Source organism: Cladophialophora carrionii (assembly GCF_000365165.1).
Source record: "Cladophialophora carrionii CBS 160.54 unplaced genomic scaffold supercont1.4, whole genome shotgun sequence".
Lineage (NCBI taxonomy): Eukaryota > Fungi > Ascomycota > Eurotiomycetes > Chaetothyriales > Herpotrichiellaceae > Cladophialophora > Cladophialophora carrionii.
In genome coordinates this window covers 261,306-284,804 of record NW_008481829.1, presented here as the reverse complement: position 1 = coordinate 284,804, position 23,499 = coordinate 261,306, and the positions used below count along the sequence as shown (strand labels likewise).

Here is a 23,499-nt window from a genome sequence, read left to right as displayed (position 1 = left end):
GTTGAAGATGGACCTGCGAAGTTGCGGAATGCTGACCTGGATGGCCGTTTCGCCACAAGGAGTGCTTTGCGGGAGGTGATTCTGCACCTGCTGTATGATGCACTTGCTGAGCGATCCGTTTCACGGCGGGACACTGCGTATGCTGAAGAGTATCTAAATAAGCACATCTGAATGTACTCGAATTTGAAGTCGGTACTCACTTCAACAAGGACCTCAGAGTGATCAAGTCGCATTGCTCTTGCAGCATCCGGAGAATGTGTAAGCCAGAGCCAGGGATCCGATCAAGCGCTGGGTGGCATTGTTGACTCGCTGGAGGTATTGTAGCCGGGGAGCTCGAAGACAAATGGCATCATGGACAGGCATGCATGCGTTTCAGGTGATCTGAGCATCGTACTTCCACAAAAACGACTCCAGAAAAAGGAGTTTCTTGTCGATTGTCACCGTGCCTTTGTTGTCGGTAAACGAGCTCTTTCGTAGCTCGGAAACTTTTGCACTGGTCGTCGAAAGCCGTCTGAATGGTGCCGCAAACCGCGAATTGAGCTTCGTCGGCCCTCGAGGAAAAGAGGAGCTAATGGTTTGCAGCACTCGTGCTTTCCGGGTTTGCTATGGGTAGTCGGTTGTATGGTCACCGTTGCAGGCAAAAGGCTGTTGCCCCCTGACACTCCGTGTAGCTGTGCGAAGAACTACTTTCTTTTTGTCGAGGTCATGTTCTGTCCGTGCTGGCCGCACATGCCATTTGTCTCCGAGTCCCTGATCTGTAACAACTGTTTTGTCAGTACGTTAGTACACCTACATCATCTGCCAGCACACACAGCTCTTGCAGTCGCCCAGGAATCCCTCCGTCAAACTTATTGCCTAGGTTCACCATGGTTCGTAAGAGTCTATCGACGACCAGCTACGTTCGCCAGCCCAAGCGCCCTTGCTCGATTCCGGAGAGAGAACTTTTCTTTACCAAAAAACTCTTCCATATCACTCCATGATTGACTCTTGTCCGGCCAGCGTTTCTTGAGTTCCTCGTCTTGCTCGGGAGTCCAGCGCTTGAAGGTCGCCTTCTTTCTTAGGCCGAGTTTGGTCATTCTAGTGCGGATCATATCACGGTTCCGGCCGGGGAAATGTTCGACCATATCCTTGTTTTCCACGCCATCTGCGTGGAACTTTCTGAGTCTGGAATCTTCTTCATCGGTCCAGGGAACATGTTTTTGCCTCCTCGAGATGCCAAGTTGGAATGCCCTGGCAGACAAAGCGGGGCCGGTGCGGCCGGGAAACTGTTCAGCCATTTCATCGTAAGTCATCTTGGTCTTGCTCAGTTGCCTGAGTTTAGCTTCTTCTGCGTCGGTCCACGGAGTGTTAGCCTCCTTTGTGATACCTAGTGATTGCGCCCTCCCAGCCAGCGCCGTGGCGCTACGACCCGGAAAATTGGTGGCCATAGCATCGTACTGAATTCCCGTCCCGTACAACTTCTTGAGTTTGGCATCTTCCTCCTCAGTCCACGGAGAAAAAATACCTTGGATGCCAAGCTCCCTGGCCCTCGCCTTTATGTTGCTGAGATAGCGACCAGGAAACTCGCCATGCAGGTCCTCGAACGCCGTGCCGGCCTCTCGAAGACGCTTCAGTTTAGCGTCTTCCTCGTCAGTCCATTTGGGTGATCGCGGCGCCCCTAGCTTGAGGACGCATATTCTCGCCTGTATAGAACTCGCGGTACGACCAGGAAGAAAAGAGGCCATCTCCGCGACTTTCATTGTGCGGTTAGCAATAAGCAGCCTGAGGGTGGTATCTTCGTCGGCACGCCAGTCTGTCGACCTGGGGATGCGAACAAAGAAGGCGCCAAGCTTCTGTTGTACTTTGCCGTCGTCGTCATGGCTGACCAGTGGGTTGTCGAGGCGCAATCGACAGAGGCTGAATGCAAAGTCGAATATGACGTTGTACACGGCCTGGTAATCTGGTGTCCTGTTGACATACTCCGGGTGGTGGATTTGGACCACGATCTTGCATAGCTTCTTGCCGTTCCAAAGTAAACCGCATTGCACGGAAACTCTTTCCTCAAGCTGCACGTGGCGGAGCATACTTATCCGCTGCTTGAAACGGTTGTGATTCAACTTACCTGCGAGCAGCAAAACCTTGCCAGCAGAGTTTACCCAGAGCCATTCGGCAAACTCTTGGTGCACACTCTTGAGCTCGTCTGAATAGTAATCGGGCACGGTCAGCTCAGTCCTTTTACCGTTTTGCTCTCGTACCGCTTCACGACGAGAGTACGTGTCGAAAACTAGACAGTTCTCTGCAGATATGCCCATCGCGACAAGTCGTGCTATGGTTTGAGCAGGATGCTCTAGTACCTTTTCAGGCAATTTCACACAGTCGAAAGTAGGGTGATTGAGTTGAATCAATACACCCGCACACAGTACACCCGAAGGTTCACACAGCTCATTCTCTGGACGACCAGACAATTCACATTCATTCACACAGAATTCTTTCCATTTCTCATCGTATTTCGATTGCATTTCGTAACACTTCTCGATCGATGGCCACTCTTCGTCAAGCAATGCATTGATCTCGGCTTCATATTCGGGAAAAGCACCAATAATGGTATCCCGTACGGCCCGCATGTTGCTGCTATCCTCGAGCCTATGGACCACCTGTGTGAAGGCCCGTAACATTACAGTCTCAGCATCAACGGCCTCATGCGGTGGTGCCGTATCTGGGTCCGTTTCATCAAAATCTAGTGCTGTAGATGTTGTGTCAAGTGGTTCCGTATCTATCAAAAATTTCTCAAACAATGGCTCCCTACCTAGTGTAAATTGCTCAGATTGTGGCGCTCTAGATGGTGGATGCTGCGGTGGCAGAGCCGACGAAAACTGATCATACTGTTGTGGCGCCGTAAGCGGCGCAGGCTGATAATACTGTGGTCCCGTAACTGGCGGGAACTGGAAGTAGTCTTGTGGTGTTCCAAATGGCGTCAATTCTGGGTGCTGCGGCCGCATATGCGGTGGCTGCCGTTTTCTCGAAGCACCTACATTCACAGCAGACCCGTTCTCCTTGGTATCAACGAGAAAATCGTCCCATGTACGCTTACCGAGTGTCTTTGACGACGGAAATGATTGCTGCTGCTGCTGCTCTGCCACACTGGGCTCAGGCTGCTCTTCCATACCCAGCTCTTCCACTACAGTATCACCCAGCAAGTCGGCGGCAGAAGGGGGGGCTTGCGCGCACGAAGCTCTTGGAACACCAGACGGACGGGCAGGCAACTGGCCTCTCTTGTTACTGTCGGCAATGGCACGTCAGTGGAAGTTGTGTTACAGACAAGAATCCTGTACTGACGTGGAATGCTTAATAGTCCTGAAAGACTGTTAGCAGCTTCATAGCCAAGTAGGAGTACTGCACTCACATGTTGGAAGACATGGTGGTGAGTGGTGGGTGGTGACTGGTTGGTCGTTGGTGGTGTTGGTATTGGTGATTCTGGAGAATGGTCAGTATGTATCTGAGGAGACGGACTCAAGGAACACACGGTTTGTGGTAGTGGTGTGGTGTTGGCTGTTGTGGTGTTGGTTGTGCTGGTAGACTGTGGGAAAAGTATTTGAAACTCGTGGATTGAGCTCAATGTCAGTTCGCAGCATTCTGGCCCCCGCAGGTACACCTTTCCCGATTCTGGCAGACAGCCCACGCAGCTCCTCATGCGCTCCTTAACACATTCATACACTGAATGCAAGCCAGGTTTCATTTCCTTCCGTCTTCATTCGCTGGGTACTGACTGTGCGCTTCTCTTTGACCCAGCTTCACCACACCCAGGCACCATGGATCCCACATCAACACCTTTCGACAACCACAATGCAAACTCGAGGATCGGAATACACCAAAGGGTATCCAACATGATGAATTTCCTGCCTCGGCGCGTCCGACCCTTCCTTACCTTCTCGGACCACGTTGTGGAAGACGAATAGGGTCGTCTTACCAGAGTGGAAGCTTCAGGGTGGGCAGAATGTCCAAGCAAAGACGAAGCCTGCGTAGTCCAGGATCGCGTAAGGCCTGAATATCAAACGTGCCATAGAACCAGTTCGAACAGCTCAGGAATTTTGGTGGAGGGGGGGTGTGTTACCTAGGGGATCTTCTTCTTTCGCCTTTGCAGCAGAACTGCGGAAGCCGACTCCAGCTGCCGAGTACATCATAATGCTGAATGTCATGGAGTGGCAGCAGCAGGTTGTATTGCCCTGGAACCGATGCTCACGTAGCATGGATCGAAGATATAGCCAGGAGAACGCGTATGATGGGTGACAACCTGGGAAGAGTATGCCGGTCCTTGCCAGGGCTGTGAGCCGGATCATAGTCATGTAGCACTGCAGTCAGCGGAGTTCATTGTAAACACGGATCTTGTTCAATTCTTTCTGCTAAACAATCTTAATCAAGGACGTATGTTTCTGCGCCCTTGAGGTTGTGATTGTTTCCTCAATCGACTACGACTCGGGAAGTTCCAGGACGACAATTCCTCCAACTAACGCAGCGGAAAACGGGTGCAGCTCGACAGGCGCAAGAGGCTCCTGCCGAATCCGCACTCGAAAGCAGTCCAAGTTTTTCTCACCAAGAGTCAACTAGTACGGCGGCCGATCGCATCTCCCGCGTTCACCCGTCGGCAAGCACAGGCCTTCTTTGCCAGACGAGTGGCCTGCTACCGATGCGCTTCCGCCGTGCTTCTGCTGTCTTCCATTTCACCTATTTGTGCTGACAAGCCACTTCCGCTGGTGCTGGTTGTGATCGTGCAAGTTTGCAAGTGGCAAGTGACGGTGCTTTTGAGGCGGAGTGAGGTGAAATTCAGCGCCGACTGCAGATATATGCAGAATCAGCAGTTTGCGAAGGGTGGGTGGGGACGGGTTTTCGGCGGGCAACACATAAGTTGGTGATGACGACCGTCGCGAGAAGCCGTTCCGCGTAGAAGTCGGGTTAGTATAGAACTTGGATGTTGTCGTAAGAATGACTTGCCTGCTGGTTTTGTCAAATTGAGAAGATATTGCCGGTGGATCTGTCGGATTAAAGTGTGGCCGGGTGAGTGCAAGGGACCCTTGTCGACACTTGGCTTAATGACCCAACCAAGTGATGAGCTTCCGGCTAAATCTGCAGCCTCGTGTCGTGCGGAGCAACACGGAACCCAAATTGAACGGCGAGCTCTGTGACATTCGTGCAGCAAAGTCTGGCAAGACTGGACTAGTGGCTTTGTATCAATGGACGAGCCCCAATATATTTTGATGTTATTGTGCCTATTAGAGCGGTGAAGCCGACTCCTTCCAAGCAGTCGCAGTCCTGCTGCAATGATTTCGCAGGCGCTAGTCGGTAGATGGAAAAGGTTCACAGGTGTGTTGTTTGTGATCTCCTTCCGGGTCATCAGGCTCCGGCTTCTCCAGGTTTATGGTTCGAGGTCGATACTTCTTGGCTGAGTCTCGCGAAGAACGGCGGGGAGGGGGATATATGAGCTGGATGTCCAATTCCAGCAAGCGTGAGACTCTGTCGACGAAACGAAATGTCCTGCGCCCACTAACAGTCATCGACATGATGCCGAAGATTCATCACATGCTACCTGCAGGGAGGAGGCGCAGCATATCCGTGGAGAAGGCCGTGCAGAGTCGATATATCGAAGGGTGAGTGGACTAATGGACATCCTCGATTCGATTTCGCGGCTGATTGTGAATATTGACTTGGACTCTAGAGCAAGGCAAGTTTGAGTGAACAGCTGTGGGGAACTTGAATATGATTGAGGAATATACTCGTCAGCGTCGTGACGCTGTGTCCAAACTCCGCACTGAATGCTTCGAAACATCCCTGTACGTCAGTATTTGACAAAAGTTCGCAAAGGCAAGCAGGTAGAATGTCTCGTGCAGGAAGTGTCATTTGACGTCAGAACCTGGCGCGGACATATGTTGCGGCTGCATGAGTAGGTAGCTAGTGTTCCAAGCAGAATTGGCCTTGCGACTACATATTTGGTGCCGCCTTTTCTTCCCCTTCGCTTTTCTTCTTCATGACCATCACTCACCACACCACCGCCACACACCATTCCACCACCACCACCACATCCAGAAATGCAAGTCAAGTCTCATGTACTATGCTAACTTTATGCTAACAATAGCTGCAGCTTCCATCACCACGCCAGCAGCACCACCAACAGCTCATCGTAAGTGAAATCAATGAGTGCGCAAATGAGTAGTCAATGAGCTAACATCTAGATCAGTATCTGATCACCACCACCTCCACCTCCACCTCCACCACTCACAATGCCACGAGCAGGACCGCGTGAGTACTCGCCCTTACAATCTATCCGCTCAGTACTTATGTAGAATAGGTGTCTGTTATGAATGCCGCCGCGAGGGCCATCTCGCTCGCAACTGCCCAAACCTGCAGTTTATGCAGGCTTTCGCGCGGTCTCTTGCGGCAAGTATTGTTACACTTTTGACCAACTTCAATGCTCTAACCATCCAAAAGGGCCCTGTCGCTTGGTCTCGTGGTCCTGGGCGCCGTCGTGGTGGCGGCTCTCGCGGGCTTGGCCGCTCCAGCCATGGAAACGTGAGATATCCTTCAACTGTATTTCAGTTCCTCAACACTAACAAATATTACAGCGAAACCACTACACCACCACCCCCAGACTCTCCACCCCCACCATCAGCACCAACTACACCACCACCGCCGCCACCGACACCACCGACACCACCGACACCACCACCGCCGCCACCGACACCACCGACACCACCGCCACCGACACCACCACCACCGACACCACCGCCACCGACACCACCACCACCGATACCACCGCCACCACCGATACCACCGCCACCACCGACACCACCGCCACCACCGACACCGACACCACCACCGACACCGCCAACACCTCCACCAGCACCATCGACCACGACCACGACCACCTTATGCCCGACTCCACCGACCACCACTAGCCCACCCACATGTGGTCGGATTGACCAAATGAATGTTGATCTGTCTGCTTTGTTGAAAAAATTCAAAAAAAAGGTCATGGTTTCAAGGGAAAATTTGATAGAAGTACATACTGGAGCTTTTAATTGAAATCAATCAACATCCAAGTTCTATTCCTGCGTAGTGATGAGCTCGTTTCCTCCCCTGAACCGTCTGCTCTGACTGCGAATCTCAATCTGTTGATCGACTGAGAAGTAGCTTAACTATTTCTTCAAAGTCCTAGCTGAAGATGTGCCAATGGCGGTGCTGAGGAGCTTCTTCCTTTCAAGGTAGGTATAGATGAATCTGAGAAGAGCACTCTACTTGAATTATTAAGACCATATAAAGCGTACTTTCCTCGGCACTAAAGTCACAAACAAAAGCAAGGCCAAAAAATACAAGTTTATGTATGGAAATGTGAGAAAGTTGCCAATAAATCAAGCGCAAATGGTTGTGGTTAAGCTCTGGCGTCAGTGGTCATAGCCCATAGTCTTGCTCTAACAAAGGTCATATTGTTATCAAGGCAACCGGCAGTGTCAAAGCCAGGGGTTCGAATCCCTGTGCGCCCGCTTCTGCTGTCGTTTCGTGGAGTAACGTCCACCATCAGCCTGGGTATGAAGATGCCTGGAACATCCCTTCTGGGAAGCCCCGTTTCGTAAGGACGGGGACCACCACCACCACCAAACCACCACCAGCACGGGTGCCCATGTTGATCCCGTTGCACCGGTAAGCTGATATTCCTCCTCTTCATCTCAAACTTACTAACTTTAGACCACTCTCGACCAGGGAATAACCACGAGGTACCGTTGAAGCGCTTTCTTTTTGTCTTTCTGAGTGGATGGATGTCGGTAATTCAGGGATGAGATGTCGCTAATGCTGTACAGGAAAGCCCGGCTACCGCTGCAGGCCCCGAGAAAGCCTTGCTTCTACATCCTTCATGTAGGAAGAGCTGTATCATAGAATCAGCTTCATGTACACGTTGGTGGGTACAAGGAACATAGCGGAAGCAGCAGAGAAAGAAAGGCTCGCTCATCTTAAGTTGCACCACACATTACCACTCACAGGAGCCGAGCTTGGGAAGCAAGCGTCAACTCTACAGGCTACTTCCGCTGCTGGTCACATTCCGACAGCAAGGATGGTCGATCAGATGCCCCTCTCGGCGAAGAACTCCAGTATCAACTGCCCAATTTCAGCGGTATGGCTTTGCACCAAGAAATGTCCACCATCCAACAACACAAGCTTGAGGTCTTTCACGTCCCCCTTGAATGCTTCCGCCCCTGGCGCCGGGAAAATCTCGTCGTTCTTTCCCCACACGGCCAACACGGGAACACGACTATCACGCAGGTATTGCTGAAACTTGGGGTACAAGGCGACGTTTGTACCATAATCTCTGAATATATCGAGTTGGATCTCTTTGTTGCCTGGACGGGAAAGAAGAGCGTAGTCGAGGTAGTACGCTGCTGGATCATCAATCATCTCTGCCTCGGGCTCGCCATTGAGATATTGCCACTTGGTGGCTTCAAAGGTAAGGATCGCCCCTTTTATCGTTTCCCGGAGTTGTTTGTCCTCGTCAGACCCGGCCGCGGATGCCCATAGCTGCTTCATAGGATCCCAGAAAGCAGCCAAGCCCTCGTCGTAGGCGTTGCCATTTTGTGAGATGATTGCCGTGATGGCTTGTGGTCGCTCCAGGGCGAGTCGAAAGCCTGTTGGGGCACCATAATCAAAGACATAGACCGCGAACTTCTCGATCTTCAGAACGTCGAGGAACGAACCAATGGTGGTCGCGAAGTTGGCGAAAGTGTACTTGAAATCCAAGGACGAAGGAATCTCGGTGAAGCCAAATCCAGGCAGGTCAGGAGCAACAACATGATATTTTGCCGACAGGATGGGAATGAGCTTTTGATACTGGTGGGAGGAGGAAGGAAACCCATGAAGCAGGAGGATAGTAGGGTTGCTTGGAGAGCCGCCTTCGCGATAGAAGACTCGGATTCCATTGGGGAGCTTGGCGTACATGTTGTGGCTGGAGGCTCCTAAGAGTATTTCACAATCGCAGGTATGTTGAGTTCGGAGATCTAATATTGCTTCTTCGGATGGTCGTTAGGAGTTTGAATGAGGAGACCTCAGAGTCGAGGGCATGACACCTCTTATACACACTTCATCTCCCCCGTTCATTAGCACCCACAGCTGAAGCCATTGCGATACGGACCCAATGACCTTGCCATCAAGGCCATGGTGAACGAACGGCCTGAGCCGTTATCTGACAAACTGGCTGCTTGTCGTGCTTTCGATGAGCAATCAAGTAAGTGGATGTCTATAGTTGAGCGCATCTTCAATATTGCTAAAGACATGCAGGATGACACGGCTTGCATGAGAACGACGCCAAAGGTGCTTACAAACGAAAGTATAGTTTGTTCCTGCATTGGTCAGTTGAATTTGGGACGAGCATTGCCTGAGGTAAAGGGAGAAGAACATCATGGGAAGGTTCGCGAGCAGTTGCTGCTTGGAAGATGAACTAGAGCCGAGAAGAGGCAGGAAGCTCGGGAAGGGGATTGGACCGCAACCCTCCGAGTCAATCAGGATACAAGACAATTTGTGGACAAGACGTTGGTGTAGAATATTGTGTCCGCCGCTTCCATACGAGCTCGCAGTGTGCTTAACGGTGCGCGAGAGAAAACGAAGTCGATGAGCAAGGGTTCGAGTGCCCCTTTGTGGTAGGCAAATCCGCTGCCCTAACATGATTGTCTTGCTCTCGCACTTATATGGCCTTGACATAAGCCGAAGCATAAAGCGGCCCACTACAAGTGCCAAGATACGCTTTCCCATTTACGGAGAGAGACATGGCCGCTTGGCGCCCCGTCTCACGCTGTTTTCACCTAGATTTCCAAACTTGTCTTGTCCTTGAATAACAGCAGGATCAACCTCACACCAACTCACCTATTCATGCCATCTTTAGCATGATCCCTCTTCTCTGCATTTGACCCCTGCACCCGATGCCTGAATTAGCCCCAGGCTGCTTGAAAGCTCCTGAACGAGAGGATTTCCCATTCTGTGCCCGTTCATGGCTGAAAGAGGAACTCTGATGAACCAGCACAATGGAAGTAGTTGCTGTTTTTGAGTCGCTGCTTTTCATTCTCGCAGGGTCCTGCCAATCACTCGGCCAGGCCACAGCCAGGGCGCCTCTCCCATGTCTCTATTCTGCGAGTAAGCTGCCTTCGGAGGACACGTTCCGATGTTTCTCGCCCCAGTAGACCCAGGGCCTCGAGGTTGTCGATATCCCCTGAAGCAGAAGTGTTGTACGGAGTACACTGCCAACCAGCGATTTCCCGGTCTGTCCCTGACGGAAGGCCTTGAAGGACAAAATTAGCGACACAGCAGACCTCTACCGTGTACCCCCTGCCACTTCGCCAAGGACGTCCTGCTGCTTTCCTTGAACCCGCCGGCTGTCTCACCGACAAACTGAACACAGCGCCATTCCTAGAGAAGCTCGGTGCTTACGAGCCAGCATATAGCAACCTGTGTTGCTCCGTCACTGTTTACCCTTTCAACGATCTGAGCGCCCAGTTAGGCAGCCAAACAGCGACTTGCTGATCCAACATTCCAGAATCCGCTGCTGCTTTCACCTGCTACCTGCTCGCTGCTTCAATCTTCTGGCATGTTGCGCAAGGTGGTGGAGCCTAAACCCAGCCCAAAGCTATTAGAAGTGGGAAGGCTCAGGGGTGACAGGAAGGATGCGTCTAAGCCACACCTCCAAGACCATAATAGCCAAGCCTCATACTCGTTTCGAGCAGAAGTATGACCCAACTGGAGCACTTCATGGTCCAGCAAAATGGCTTGCTACGCTGCTGTGAAGCTCAGTCCACGGTGGCTTATTGGGGCGGCAGTTCGTGTTCAGTTGTACACTGACGTTTCAGAGGACCATGAACGAATGCGTCGGTGGTATATACATGAAGGAGAACAGGCGGGAGAAGGGCTGCCAGTCGAATGTTGGAAGGTGACTTGTTTCCACACTCTGGTCGGTTGTGTCCATCCTCCCGGCCGTGAGACTGACTATACTGATCACAAGGCTGTTTACCGGTGGTCAATGTCCGAAGGCGAGTGAGCTGGGAGCCCCGAACTACTGGTTCATTCACTTTACTTCCTATCACGAAATGCTGGGTAGGATGGCTTCAATTGCGCGCACTTGTGAAGTTTGGCCAGTAAATCGATCGAGTAGGCCCCGCGTCTATACTCGAGGGCTGTTCACATGCTTGTCTGCCAGTCTTGTACCCAGAGTCGTGACCACTGACGTAGTCAAACAGCAAGACAAGTAGAGGTCGTGGGGGAAAGAACGTTACTTGAGATCTCCGGAACGCGAGAATTCTGGAGCATCCATGCCCGGTCACGGGGACGCATCACTGCACCATCACATCTTCCATTCTCTTATATCACGTACATGCACTCAGTTCCAAGCCAAGCCCGAGCCTAGACTTAGTACCTCCCACTTGCGCGTCCTCCTCTACAACTTATGCCTCTTCTGCCCACTAGCGATCTTCTTGAACTCCTCCTGCGGCGCGCCGGCCACGAAGCGCTTCATGCCCTCCATGACCTCCCTGACGCCCTGCGCCTCGAGACTCTCCAAATAGGGCGCCCGGATCAACTGCTTGATCTTGACGATGGACTCCTGGTTCAAATGGTCGCCCAGCTTGTCGTCCACCTCGGCGAGGACCTGTTTCAGGAACCCATCCGAGTCGTTCTGGTCCTTGCCGCTGAAGACCTTGTTGACGAACCCGCAGGCCACGAGCTCATCGCACGGAATCTTGCGCGACATGATGAGCGCCTCGTTGGCCTTGGAGATGCCCATGCGCTGGACGAGGCCGTAGCTGGCGCCCCCCTCGGCGACGAGGCCCAGCGACGAGAACGGCGTGAGCAGGAATGTGTGCGGCGTCGCGTAGATGAAGTCGCAGAAGCCGAGCAGCGCGGCGGACAGGCCGACCGTGGGCCCGTTGAGCGCCCCGATCAGCACCTTGGGGTGCGCATAGAAGGAGCGTGTGATGTCCAGATTGTTCGCCACGAAGCCCTTGAGGATGTCGTTGCGGGCGGCGTTCTTGTCCATGTCGGGCCCGACGCCCGGTCGGGTGCTCGTGACGTTGGCGCCCGCGGAGAAGAACCGTCCGCTGCCCGTGATGACCGTCACGCTGATGGCCGGGTTCTCGGCGATGTCGCGCAGCAGGCACGATATGCGGTAGTAGTACTGCTGGGTCATGGCGTTGAGCTTCTTGGGCTGATTAAGCGTGATGATGGCGATGCGGCCCTGCTCGCGGTAGAGGACCGCCTCTTCGGGAGAGGCGACGTTCGCCATGGTGGATCGGGAGGAGGGGTGGGTGCGCACACGAGGTGGAACGGCGGTAACAGCAGGGGGTCGTCCAGGTGGGTGAACGCTGCACAGAAGGGTTTGCTGCACGAGCTTGGACAATACTGTATGTAGATAGGTAGGTAGGGGCGAGGTCTGCTGGCCGGGTGCTCGAGCTGCTGTTTACACTGGCGTAAGTAAGTCTATGTCGGGATATATAAAAAGTGTCAACTGGCCCTCGGCATCGGCACTGGGACTCGAATACCAGCTAGCCTACCTCTGGCTACCAAGGGTTGCAAGGACCCGTAGACTAATCATTAACGAGCATGGATGGACACAGGAGAGTCGAGGTTGAAGAGCTGAGGGGACGACGCGGCTGTACCTGAACCTTGGAGAAGGCGGTAGCCGAGGTTCATCGGAACATTGATATTCCGGCCCGGCACTCCCACGCATGCCACGGTACCGCCCGTCGACCAGAAGCATTCAAGCTTTCCTCGCCTTGTTTCTGATGCAAAAGGTTGGACAGTAGCAAAATGGTCTGCAGTTACGGTTCCTGTCTACGTCTTGTCATACATGGCGTCGAGCCGTGTCGGTCTGCGTTGTGTGCTCTGTGGCTAACTGGACCTCTCAAGTTCCGATAGTCAGCAAGAAGCTGATCTTCATTCCGTGCCGCCCTCGATTCCAAGAGTATCGTGTCAGACAAGAACAGGCACCTCACCAGGGAGGACTAGACGCTCTCGATCAACAAGTAGACTTGATGTTGAGATCCGACCTATCAAGCGGCACAGGTGCAGCTTCTGTCAAGTCAATGTAGGACTGTTGGAAAAGTCCAAATTCTATCCGCCTAGAAGCTTTCCCATTCATCTATTTCAGATGGCACAGGTCGTCAAACCCGGCGCTGTATTCAGTCAAGTCACTTCTCGCTTTGGGCTCGAGATCCTGTGCTTGCTCTGTTCGCCAGTCTCAAGTGATTGTAAGCTTTCTTGTCAAAGGCGGATGGCACTGTGTTATCCTTTCTGATCTTACTTCTAATTCTACGATCTCGCGAACATTATGACCCCTGTCAAGGATTCGTCCAACCGCACCTGAAATTCAAGCGGCTGATCTGAGCCTGGCCCTGAGAGCTGCGAAGGGGATGACCCTTTCATCTTTCTTGGAGGAAATGACAACTCCGCCGAGTTTGTAGCTCTAGAGTTCCGAAGGCTAGATGATCTTGAGAGTATATTGACTTAACCCATTCAAGGTCATGTGAAGACCTGACGCTCGCAATCACAGCTTTCCGGGCCAAAACTTGCCTTGCTTCTTCGCCTTTTCCTCCCATTCGTAGTTGTGAGCAAAAATCACTTCCATACTCGCTGGCTGGTCTTCTCCTTCGATCTTGATCCCATCTTTGGAAGCAGCGTACAACCGTGCCAGGGTCTCTTTCGACTTGGGAATGTCCACGTGCATACAACAATACCGCCCCGTCTCGTCCGTCCACGTTGCTATATCACATTCGCCAGTCAAGAGACGACCATCGTGGCAAGCATCTCCTGCCAGGCAGACAAACTTGGTCGGCTGAGATGAGATCTTGCATAGTAGATTGATGTGGCCTGGGAGGTGGCCGGGCGCATTCACAATGTACACGCTGCCATCTTTGAAGAAGTCTATCGCGTCAGGAAATGTCGAGAGTGGTTGCCATGTAAACAGGGAGTCCGCGCTACCAGGAGGAGGCAATTCATGTGTCCGCTCCAGAGGAAGAAGGTCTGGCTCGAAGATCATATGCTTCCCTAAATCATATTTTGCTTTGCCGCTCAGAAGATCGAGCGCCCCATTGCCAACAATGAACCTCGTTTTGTCGTTGGTGAAATCCTTGGGAAGTCCCACATGGTCATAATGGACATGGCTGAATATAATATAGTCGATATCGTCCACCGTCAACCCTCCTGCTGCCAATGAAGCAACCGCATCAGGCTGCGTAGATACAGGTCCGCGGTTGGCCAGATGGGTACTCAATTCCGCCGGGTAGAGGGAGAGATCGCGTCTCATCCCCAGGTCGAAGACGACGCGGGTCAGCTTTCCCGTTTCCACATCTTTGTGCTGTACCAGGAAAGACAGTGAAGGCACAGTGCGTTTCGCAACTGGATCGGCCGGGACAACGAAAAATCTCTCTGGAATCGTGATGTGACCGGTGCTAAGAGCATGTACAGAGACCGTAGCCATCGTAGCGAGGTAGGCAGTACGAGAGTGGCTGCTCCACTTCTGTGAGGCTTCGACTCAGGCCGGGGATATTCTTCGGCTTTTCAATGCAACAATCCGCCGCTGATATGAGGAGACATCCCCCGCACTACCTCGAAGCATGTTTACCAAGGGAATCAGCCTGGGGCCGATTTGACTGAACAATGAGGGGTAGGTAATTGCCAGCTGGTGTTGGGTCAAATCGAAACGGTCAAGTTCCGATCCTGGAAGCCTAGTTGCGAGTACGCGTCTTTTCCAACGATCAACTGGCGGCCGCCCGGACCGCTGAGAGAAGCCAGCCTTTCGAGGGGCCTCGGTTGAGTCGAGGTAACAGGTTCCAAGGTCGCCCGACAGCAATCATCGTGTTTCGAGGTTGAATCATGTTGCGCTGACTTGCCTCTCCCACTGCATGAGTAGGGTAGCTGCTGCTGTCATCGAACCCTCCTGGGTTTGAACTTCAACGGGGTTCAAGAGGGTTAAATCACTTTCGGTTCCGCGTGTTTTGCTGCCTGATCTGTGGTGGCACGAATCGCAAGGCGGACATGGATGTTTCCAGATCTTTGATGGCTGCATCCGAGACATTCTGCTTGGATTGGAGCTTCGGGCTTTCGTCCTTGAGCAGAACTCCGTTTTGGTCAGGCGGGATCACGGCAGAGTTCTGCTGCTTCCCAGCTTGAGACTGCCGTCTCCGCGTACCACTGGAGGCCGTCTGATCAGCGGTCGTCGAGACTCTCCTGCGGCGATTCTCGCGCAGCATCGAGGTCGAGTTATCAATGCCGGTATCGACAATGCGGAAGTTGTATATCTTGGGAAACAAGTGTTTGTCAATCAGATGCAGGCGTCGTTTCTGTGGGGTGGAACATTTCTTGTCACAGCCCTCGACGAAGCAGGCGTATGTCTTCTCACCTTTGGCCTGCAATGCCTCTCGGAACGGATTGTGGTTTTCGTCAATGTGCAAGGCTAGGAAATGCGCCGTAGGGAAGTTTTTGCTGCATGAGGTACACCGATTCGAATGGTCTTTGGCATAGTGGATCTCGAAGTCCTCAATAGAAGCAAAATCCAGGGTATCCCGGTGAGGTGGTAGGGAACACTGCATAACAGTCTTCACCGTTGGAGCGTCGACCATAGCTACTGAGACCTTCGCGAGACGGGGAGATTTAGAGCTTGGCGTGACTGGACTTTGCTCGTCGCTTTCAGTCGAGAGGATCGATGACTCGCGTGATCGCTTGACCATGGCGGTGTAAGTCCAGGGTGAGGGCGAGATGACTGGATTTGAATGAGCAACTCACTCCGGGTCAATCAGGAAGATATCCACGCCGCTAGCCCATGCTGCAGCCACGGTCCCGGATACTGCTCTCCGCGTCGATCCAAATGAGATACCGTATACAGCTGCTGGTATGAGTGAAGTGTGCTCGGTCAGGCTGGCACGCCCATGGGAAAACAAACGCCTGACGGGGCCGCCAGACACGCTGGTTGGATCTCCGGGCGAGGACGCCAGGCCTAATAGGGCAAACAACGTGCAGCGGTTGTGCCTAAATCTGGCTTTGGGTATCGTCTGGCGGCCGTTGGCGCGCCGTGATTGGATGCTAGGCGTGCCCCTTCGCCATGCATCAACAGACTCTGGAGGCTCGCTCACGTTCTGGTCTCTCGATGGCTGCTTCATGTTGCTCCCACAAGCGCGGTTCTTGTCCTCTGCCTCAGCGATCGGTTGCCTCCTCGTCGTTGATCTCGCGTTTCAGGTCCTGCAGCCACGATGCCAATAGACTAGCTAGAGAACCGCTCGACTCGTCATCCATCTTGCATCCGCCAGCTCACTAGGCTGTGAGCGCTCAGAGTGACTTCTTCTCGGCTTCCTCCTCACTCCAGCAGTCGGTAATCAACGCACTCTACGGGCCACGACATATGACACACCAGCTCTCAGAGGCATTGGTTCTTTGTTTGACGGAGTTCCAGTATTGTCTAATCAATTCCACCAACACTTGATCCCTAGTCCAGCACTCCTGTCTAGGACGACCCACTGCCGTGGGAGTGTTCTTTGTCTAGTTCACCACACCCCCCCATAATTTGAGGAATGAAAGACTGTTGCAAAGAGAAGGAAACGCCTTCGCTGTCTGCGTAGAAGCTCACGCGACAATGTTGGCTTCGAAGTCTCCATACGCTGCCAATATTGGAGCTACTCAGCAGATCCCCGTCCGCAACTTCTCCGAGTCCTCGGTCAGGACGCAGTTGACCTCGATGGCGCTACAAGACGGCCTCTTCACCTCTCCCACCGATTCCGAATTCTCCGATGTCTACGATGGGCTGGACTCGATCAGGGCGTGGGACGAGAAGAAAGTAGGAGAATGGTTACACTCGATCCGCTGCGGTCAATATGAAGCCCTATTCAAGGCCAACAACTTCACAGGCGAGAGTCTCCTGGAATGTGACCAGAAGATTTTATCGGAAATGGGTATCAAGAAGATTGGTGACCGTGTTCGAATCAATGTTGCCATTAAACAGCTGCGGAATAAATCGTCATTGCTACGGTCAAGGAGGAACCGAGACTCGCTGGCTGTTCTCGATGGCTTTGCTGGCACTCCTTCATCGTCAGACTCACCACGGACTCACGGCTCCAAGTCACACAACGGTAGCGGCAAACGATACTCCCGCCAATTCGACTCGTCGGCTCTACAAAATTTCAATTCAGCTGGTACCGGTTTCAAGGTGGGATCGAGACCCAACTCGCCCTTGGCTGATGTCCACAGTGCAGGAGTAAGGTCCCTGCGCTATGCACAGAGCCCAATGGACGGCGCAAGGAACACTTCGGGCGGAGGATATTTCAGCCAGCCAGGTTCAGCCAGCTCTACGTCGGGCAGACGCCCTGAGACACCACAACTTGCCACTCACACGACGCGTGCGGCTCACCTGCGGCAGAACTCCAGCATCGACGGGCTGACACCGGGAGGGCTGCCAACGGGCTCTCCGGTCATCAAGATCATCCATAATGGCGGACAAACCAAGGTTGTGAACATCAAGTTCTGCCGGACGGCCGACGATGTGACATCGACGGTCCTCAAGAAGCTACATCTTCCTGAAACCCACTTTCGCAATTATTGCTTTTATGTCCTCAATGGCTTGGAACCCGATCTTGCAAACTGTCGCCGGGTAAGCGACAGTGAGCTGATGAGGATCTGCAATGAGTCAACACGCTCAGAGAGGAACAGACTGATTCTAAGGAAGATCAACGACGGGCCTCCCGACATGGATGAATTACAGAAGGCTTCAAAGATAGCTGCTGACGAGTCCCAAGTTTTGCACAGCACTGCAATCAGCACCAACAACATGCGCAATCAGATCAAGCTTCAGAAACTCACGGGCGAGTCCTGGCACAACATTCAAGTCCCTATCTCGCCAGTCACAACGACAGACAGGAATCGAAACATCATCGCCACAGCAGATGAATACGACCGTCAGGAAGCACAACAACATCTCCGAGTCCCGAACAACCAAGAGCCCCGAATGCGGACTTTCTACGGTGCTCGACCGCCCAGTGAAATGATTGTACAAGAGCTGACGTCCTACTTCCCCGCTCACCAGCGCGAGGATATCGAGAAGACAATGAGGCTGTCGATGCGACGGTCACAACGAATGAGCCGCGCACAAAGCCGCCTCAGTGTCATGAGCAATGTGAGCATGGCGTCGAGTCTGAAAGATGCCCCACCAGTACCCAGCATCCCTAGCATTGCCGATTCCTGGCTGGCCCAGAGTGGTCTGAATCCCCGAGTACCCACGGCCAGACCCCTATCTGTGGTGTCGAACCGGTTCAATCTTCCCAGCCAGTCATACAGGGATTCAATAGCATCATCAGCCCTGCAGCCATTGCAAGAAGAGTCTCCTGTCGAGCCGAATAGGAAATCTTACGTGTCGTTTGACAGTGGTTCCGACACAGCTGCCAACAACGACGCGTCACGAACCAGCTACTTCGATGAGAGTCCTGCGGGCACATTGAGCAACGACAACTTCAATGAACGTCTCTCGGTTATTGTTGCGGAAGATGGCGAGGAGGAAGATCAAGCTCTTAATTCGTTCCTGCAAGGCAACAGCTTCGACAAGAGCAATTGGATGAAGGGTGACTTGATCGGTGAAGGGTCATTCGGCAGTGTTTACCTAGCACTGCATGCCATTACAGGCGAACTGATGGCCGTCAAACAGGTGGAGTTGCCCAATGTGGCCAAGGGCACCGAAAGCGACAAGAAGAAGACCGCCATGATCGCGGCTCTGAAGCAAGAAATTACTCTCTTGCAGGGCCTACGACATCCTCACATCGTGCAGTACCTGGGCACCTCATCCGATGAAGAGCACCTCAACATCTTCCTCGAGTATGTCCCTGGTGGCTCCATCGCCGGGATGCTGAAGCAGTACAATACCTTTCAAGAAGCCCTGGTCCGGAACTTCACCCGCCAAATCCTCGAAGGACTCTCCTACCTCCACGCCCGCAACATCATACATCGTGATATCAAGGGTGCCAACATCCTCGTCGACAACCGGGGTGCAGTCAAGATCTCGGATTTCGGCGTCTCCAAGAAGACCAACTTCAATGGCATGAATGCCGCCCCTGGTACACGAACGTCGTTGCAGGGCAGCGTCTTCTGGATGGCTCCCGAAGTCGTACGCCAATCCGGACAATCGTTGAAATCCGACATTTGGTCCGTTGGCTGTCTGGTGGTTGAAATGTTCACCGGATCTCGCCCTTTCCCATCGATGACAACTTTACAGACGTTGTTCGCCGTTGGCAGCAACAACGAGAAACCCACTATTCCCGACGTCGCCAGCGAGGATGCTAAGCGGTTCATGAACAAGACATTCGAGGCGGACCATGAGAAAAGACCAGGTGCGGATGAATTGCTGAGGGAGAAGTTCTTGTTACCTATGGCATGAGGAGCTCTCCCCCTCGAGACTCTCAAGTCGAAGTGTTGTTCCCAAACATGATGCTGGACAGCGCGGACCGGTATCGGAAGATCCTAAGGCAGCCTCTTTGACATCCAAGGGCGGGCAATGAGCACCAATTTTCCTTGGTTTTTTCATGTTTTTGACTACCGAACTTCAAGCCGGGCCTACAGTCTGACCATGTACTTATTTTTATGTCACCATTATGTCACCAGTACGGGAAAGGGGACCATGTGCACACGAACCAAAGTACCTTGCCAATAGTAGGAGTGTAGGTTATGTTCCTAGGTAGCCACCCCCTAGGAAGTGCAGAAACAAATGCTGGACTAGAGTCCTTTACTGCGTGAAGGCCCATGCCAGCTTTCTGGAAGTTACCATTTCCCATCTTCGCCAACAAGAACTCCGTATTACCCTGGCTTGAATCCAGCATCAGTGTCATGATGGTGTGGTATTGACGGTACATAGGCGCCCCAAAGGCTGTCATGCTCTCTGCGGTGCTGTAACTCGTACGGGCTACTCAGCGGGAAATCCTACAGTAATTCATGTCATGGCCACATCACTCTCTGGTGGTTGGCTGGCTTCGTGTTCCTCCCTTCCCCGTCTATGTTACGGCGTTCATTGCTTGGGTACCAAGTCTCGATCACCGGTATGCTCTGCTTGTCTCATTCGAGCTTCGGTGAGTGGTTGGTATATATCAATGGCTCACTAACATTTTGCAGATTCTGTTCATCGATGGGTTGCCTTCACTATCAAACACATAATCTCTGATTCGTCACGAGACGTTCATTGGCTGCACTGGAATTTCGACAACCGGACAAGATGATTGTGGTACTGGATAAAGCGGCGCCTTGTTGCTGTTGGCACCATTCATCAGCTTGATTGGTGGCGCCACTTCAATGGTGTCACCCATAGTCGACTCGGCTGGTGTTTCGTGTGGGTTTGATGCTTCTGTACCGTTGACAACCACGGGGATTCCATTGCTGGTAGGCGTTTGCTGATGAGGAGAATGTGGTTGAGCCGTTGGCGCGGTGATAGGAGCCGGTTTCTGTCCGCCTCTGCCATATCTCAGTTGCACGACCAGACTCTCCTGAGTATTTTCATCCTCTTCTGCTTCATCCACTCCCGAAAGCTCTTCATCCATCTCTTGGTCTTCGTCTTCACCATCAAAGTCTGGCTCGGACTCGTCCGGTTCATCTTCGTTGCCACTCCACTCTTTGCCTGACGACTGAGCTTCCTCACTCTCGTCGGAGTCATGAGTATCACCGTATCTGGCTCGTGGAGGCTTGACCTGTCGTCCTGATCTTGACGTTCTTACCCCACGACCATTCGGCATCGTTGTTGGCATGTCTTCACTTGTCTCGGTAAAGTGTCCTTCACCTGCTGTTCGCTCCAACTCTTTCCGCTGGTCAACCAGGATGCTCTCGCCATACATCCCGCCAAGTCTTGACCTTACCTGCCTGCCACTCGCGGTGACAGTAGGGCCGCTCTCCAAGGGGGTAGAAATACCCGAATTGCGTGCAGATCGCCTGCTTGTCCCGTCTGACCCGTATTCTTCGTCCGAATATGTATATCGCATTCTCTTGCCTCGGGTCCTCCCCTCATACAGTGAAAATCCTGGATCAGGTCGAGCGAAGGCGGCTTTGCGGGCTAGGCGGTAGTCACGACGTCTGCGTTTCTGGAGAACAGTCAGTATATACAACACATAACCTCTGCAAGCCTGGGATGCCTACTTCTTCACCCGCTTCAAATCTTGGAATAGCAGCCCTCAGCTTGTCGCTGATGACCTTTGAGTTTGTCGTATGCTCCTCTGCAAACTTGTCTGCCAGAGCAATCACATCGGGGATGGACTCCGCCACGCTGAACCAGGTGTTTGTCTTTGCCGTTTTCCCATCATTTTCTCTATATATGCGGAAATGTGAATCGTCTTGTCCTTCTATCAGCCAATATTTACGACGGTACTGGTCTGAGAACCAGGGCTGAACGCTGCGCGGCTGGTTGCGATCGTCGTCTCGCCGCGTCTGCTTGTACGACTCCTTGATGAGCGCTTGCACCGCGTCGGAGGAATTGAGTGACCATAAAGTCAGTGCTTTGAGGAGGCTCAACTATAATTGTATTAGCTTCGCGTAAGATAGAGGGAAGCGCGACGAGTACACGTTCTTCCGCACTCATGTTGTTAAAATTCTTTCCACCGTGGAGAGGATTGCGACCCTTCCACGCCGTGGGCCACTGGTTGTGATGTGTAGAGATCGCATCTTCGAGTGCTCGGCCATAGTGCCCGCGTCTAGTCCAGGTTAGCAAGCCCGGAGTACTGTATAGATTGTCGAGGATGCTCACTCCACGTCCTTCTTCCTGTTCAACACCAGCCCCAGCAGCGCACACAGAAATTTCTCGACTTGCTCATCGGGAAGTTCTCCCGAGACCCCTCTCTCAATATCTTGCGGGCCATAGTTAGGTAGAGACTTGGGAAACGCATCGCTGAAACGGCTTCTGAACATGACAATGAACGCGATTGCTTCATTGTCGGCCAAGGTATATTCGTGAGGGGGGGACGGGGCGCGTTTGGGAGGTTCAGGCGTGGCTTCAGGCTTGGGTGCCGGCTTAAAATATCGATCCAGTCCCGTGGGTTTCGACGTCATTTTCTGAATCATCTCCTCGTCATCCGAGGTCGGCGCAGATGACAAGGACGAAGAGTCAGAGTCGGCCATGTTGTGTGGGTGGTGGGTGGGATGCGCGAAGGATAGGCAGGCGCGACGTTGTGTGTTGGGCAAGTGGACAGAAGGAGAAAGTAACAGCGATGACAAAATAACCAGGAAGCGGTCTGAAGTGAATTAAACTTGGCGCGTTCGAGGCAAGTTACGCGCTACACGGCCAATGGCTTGCATTGATATGTACCCCAGCAATGACAATCATCTGCATCCTCCCGGACAACGACATCAATATGGAATCAAGGGGTCCAGAGCAGGACAGCTGATATTCCTTCACAAGCATCGACCAGAACAGTTCACTTGGTTCTGGGTTGTTGAAGAATGAAGGCTTCGATCAGTTGTTGGGAGGCTATCGTGCCAAGCGTGACGAATGCTGGAGCCCCCTTTTCAATTTGACCTGCAAACCCGGTCATCACGGGTCCTTCCATCCGCAACAAAACCTTCTCCGGTCGAAGATCCTAAATATCGAGGCAGCAGCCTGCCTTCCATGCCATCAACGTTTAGCAGCCGTGCCCGACCCCGTGCCTGTTGCTGCGGCGCAGCTTGCCCAGGCTTCGAATCCTGGGATGGCACTAGTATTCTCCGAGAAAACGCGGGGTTATCCGGTGTCCATTGGCAGGTGCCAGCTCACCAAGCTTCGCAGCTTGGGCACTTACGCTCAGGCCGAGCGCCAGTTCACCGTAGAGGCCTACCTGCTTGTCAATTTGTAGTGACTCCAGCAGCTCAAGACAATCACGGGTGCTGGAACTCGCGTGACGCGTCCGAATTTGTAGGGTAAACAGAGTCCTCCTGTCGCTGGTTGGTCGTGCTGAGTTGAGTGAGCGCAAACGTAAAGTTTTAGTGCCTGTCATACAGGAGGGGTGACTGGGGGAGTTGTGAGGAGGCGGGATCGGCGAATCCGAGGGATGCTGCAGCCCCAAGCCCGTGTTCGCATATAAAACTCCCGCAGGTCGAACGTCTCGCAGTCCAACCTGAAAGGACAAATTGGTTTTTCTTTCCCGCCAGAAATATGCTGATCAGTCGTTCAACAGCCGGCAAGGCCAGCAGCTTGATTGTAGACAGATTGCAACACCTGAGAAGGCCCGCAGACGCCTCAGCCGTCTCCTAAGCTGAAGGAGCCTACCAGTAGCAGCATAAACGTACTAAGCGTAACTTCGATTTTGAGCAATGTTGGTTTGTGATAAGACCAGGACTTTCCTGATCCATTGTTCGGCAGGGTTGGATCATCGCCAAACCCGTTGCAGGACACCAACGTGCAAGCATCATGAAGAGGTATGGCAGCAGCAAAGTGCCGGGGAGCATCCGCAAGGTCAAGTTCTTGCTTGGTGGTAGAACTATTATAGGTGCAACGACAAAGCGGAAAAAGACACAGAAGTTGAG

At 52.8% G+C, this 23,499-nt stretch overlaps 8 protein-coding genes across 8 annotated transcripts; 2 read left to right on the top strand and 6 right to left on the bottom strand.

The window, feature by feature from the left end:
- Window positions 1-881: 881 nt before the first annotated feature.
- G647_04771 (uncharacterized protein) lies at window positions 882-3,143 on the bottom strand (the record flags this gene model as incomplete). Its single annotated transcript, XM_008729108.1, has 1 exon — window positions 882-3,143. The coding sequence occupies one exon, from the start codon at window positions 3,141-3,143 to the stop codon at window positions 882-884; it is 2,262 nt and encodes a 753-aa protein (XP_008727330.1).
- Window positions 3,144-6,251: 3,108 nt separating this feature from the next.
- On the top strand, window positions 6,252-6,926 carry G647_04770 (uncharacterized protein; the record flags this gene model as incomplete). The annotated part of the gene is made up of 3 exons (XM_008729107.1): window positions 6,252-6,270; window positions 6,320-6,540; window positions 6,594-6,926. 3 exons carry the CDS (start codon window positions 6,252-6,254, stop codon window positions 6,924-6,926), a joined length of 573 nt encoding a protein of 190 aa, XP_008727329.1.
- A 1,159-nt stretch (window positions 6,927-8,085) lies between these two features.
- G647_04769 (uncharacterized protein) lies at window positions 8,086-8,955 on the bottom strand (the record flags this gene model as incomplete). The annotated part of the gene is made up of 1 exon (XM_008729106.1): window positions 8,086-8,955. The coding sequence occupies one exon, from the start codon at window positions 8,953-8,955 to the stop codon at window positions 8,086-8,088; it is 870 nt and encodes a 289-aa protein (XP_008727328.1).
- A 2,482-nt stretch (window positions 8,956-11,437) lies between these two features.
- On the bottom strand, window positions 11,438-12,280 carry G647_04768 (uncharacterized protein; the record flags this gene model as incomplete). Its single annotated transcript, XM_008729105.1, has 1 exon — window positions 11,438-12,280. One exon carries the CDS (start codon window positions 12,278-12,280, stop codon window positions 11,438-11,440), a length of 843 nt encoding a protein of 280 aa, XP_008727327.1.
- A 1,260-nt stretch (window positions 12,281-13,540) lies between these two features.
- Window positions 13,541-14,473, bottom strand: G647_04767 (uncharacterized protein; the record flags this gene model as incomplete). The annotated part of the gene is made up of 1 exon (XM_008729104.1): window positions 13,541-14,473. One exon carries the CDS (start codon window positions 14,471-14,473, stop codon window positions 13,541-13,543), a length of 933 nt encoding a protein of 310 aa, XP_008727326.1.
- Window positions 14,474-14,969: 496 nt separating this feature from the next.
- On the bottom strand, window positions 14,970-15,722 carry G647_04766 (uncharacterized protein; the record flags this gene model as incomplete). Its single annotated transcript, XM_008729103.1, has 1 exon — window positions 14,970-15,722. The coding sequence occupies one exon, from the start codon at window positions 15,720-15,722 to the stop codon at window positions 14,970-14,972; it is 753 nt and encodes a 250-aa protein (XP_008727325.1).
- Window positions 15,723-16,621: 899 nt separating this feature from the next.
- Window positions 16,622-19,405, top strand: G647_04765 (uncharacterized protein; the record flags this gene model as incomplete). The annotated part of the gene is made up of 1 exon (XM_008729102.1): window positions 16,622-19,405. The coding sequence occupies one exon, from the start codon at window positions 16,622-16,624 to the stop codon at window positions 19,403-19,405; it is 2,784 nt and encodes a 927-aa protein (XP_008727324.1).
- A 781-nt stretch (window positions 19,406-20,186) lies between these two features.
- On the bottom strand, window positions 20,187-22,119 carry G647_04764 (uncharacterized protein; the record flags this gene model as incomplete). The annotated part of the gene is made up of 4 exons (XM_008729101.1): window positions 20,187-21,089; window positions 21,145-21,516; window positions 21,566-21,695; window positions 21,749-22,119. The coding sequence occupies 4 exons, from the start codon at window positions 22,117-22,119 to the stop codon at window positions 20,187-20,189; spliced, it is 1,776 nt and encodes a 591-aa protein (XP_008727323.1).
- Window positions 22,120-23,499: the final 1,380 nt, after the last annotated feature.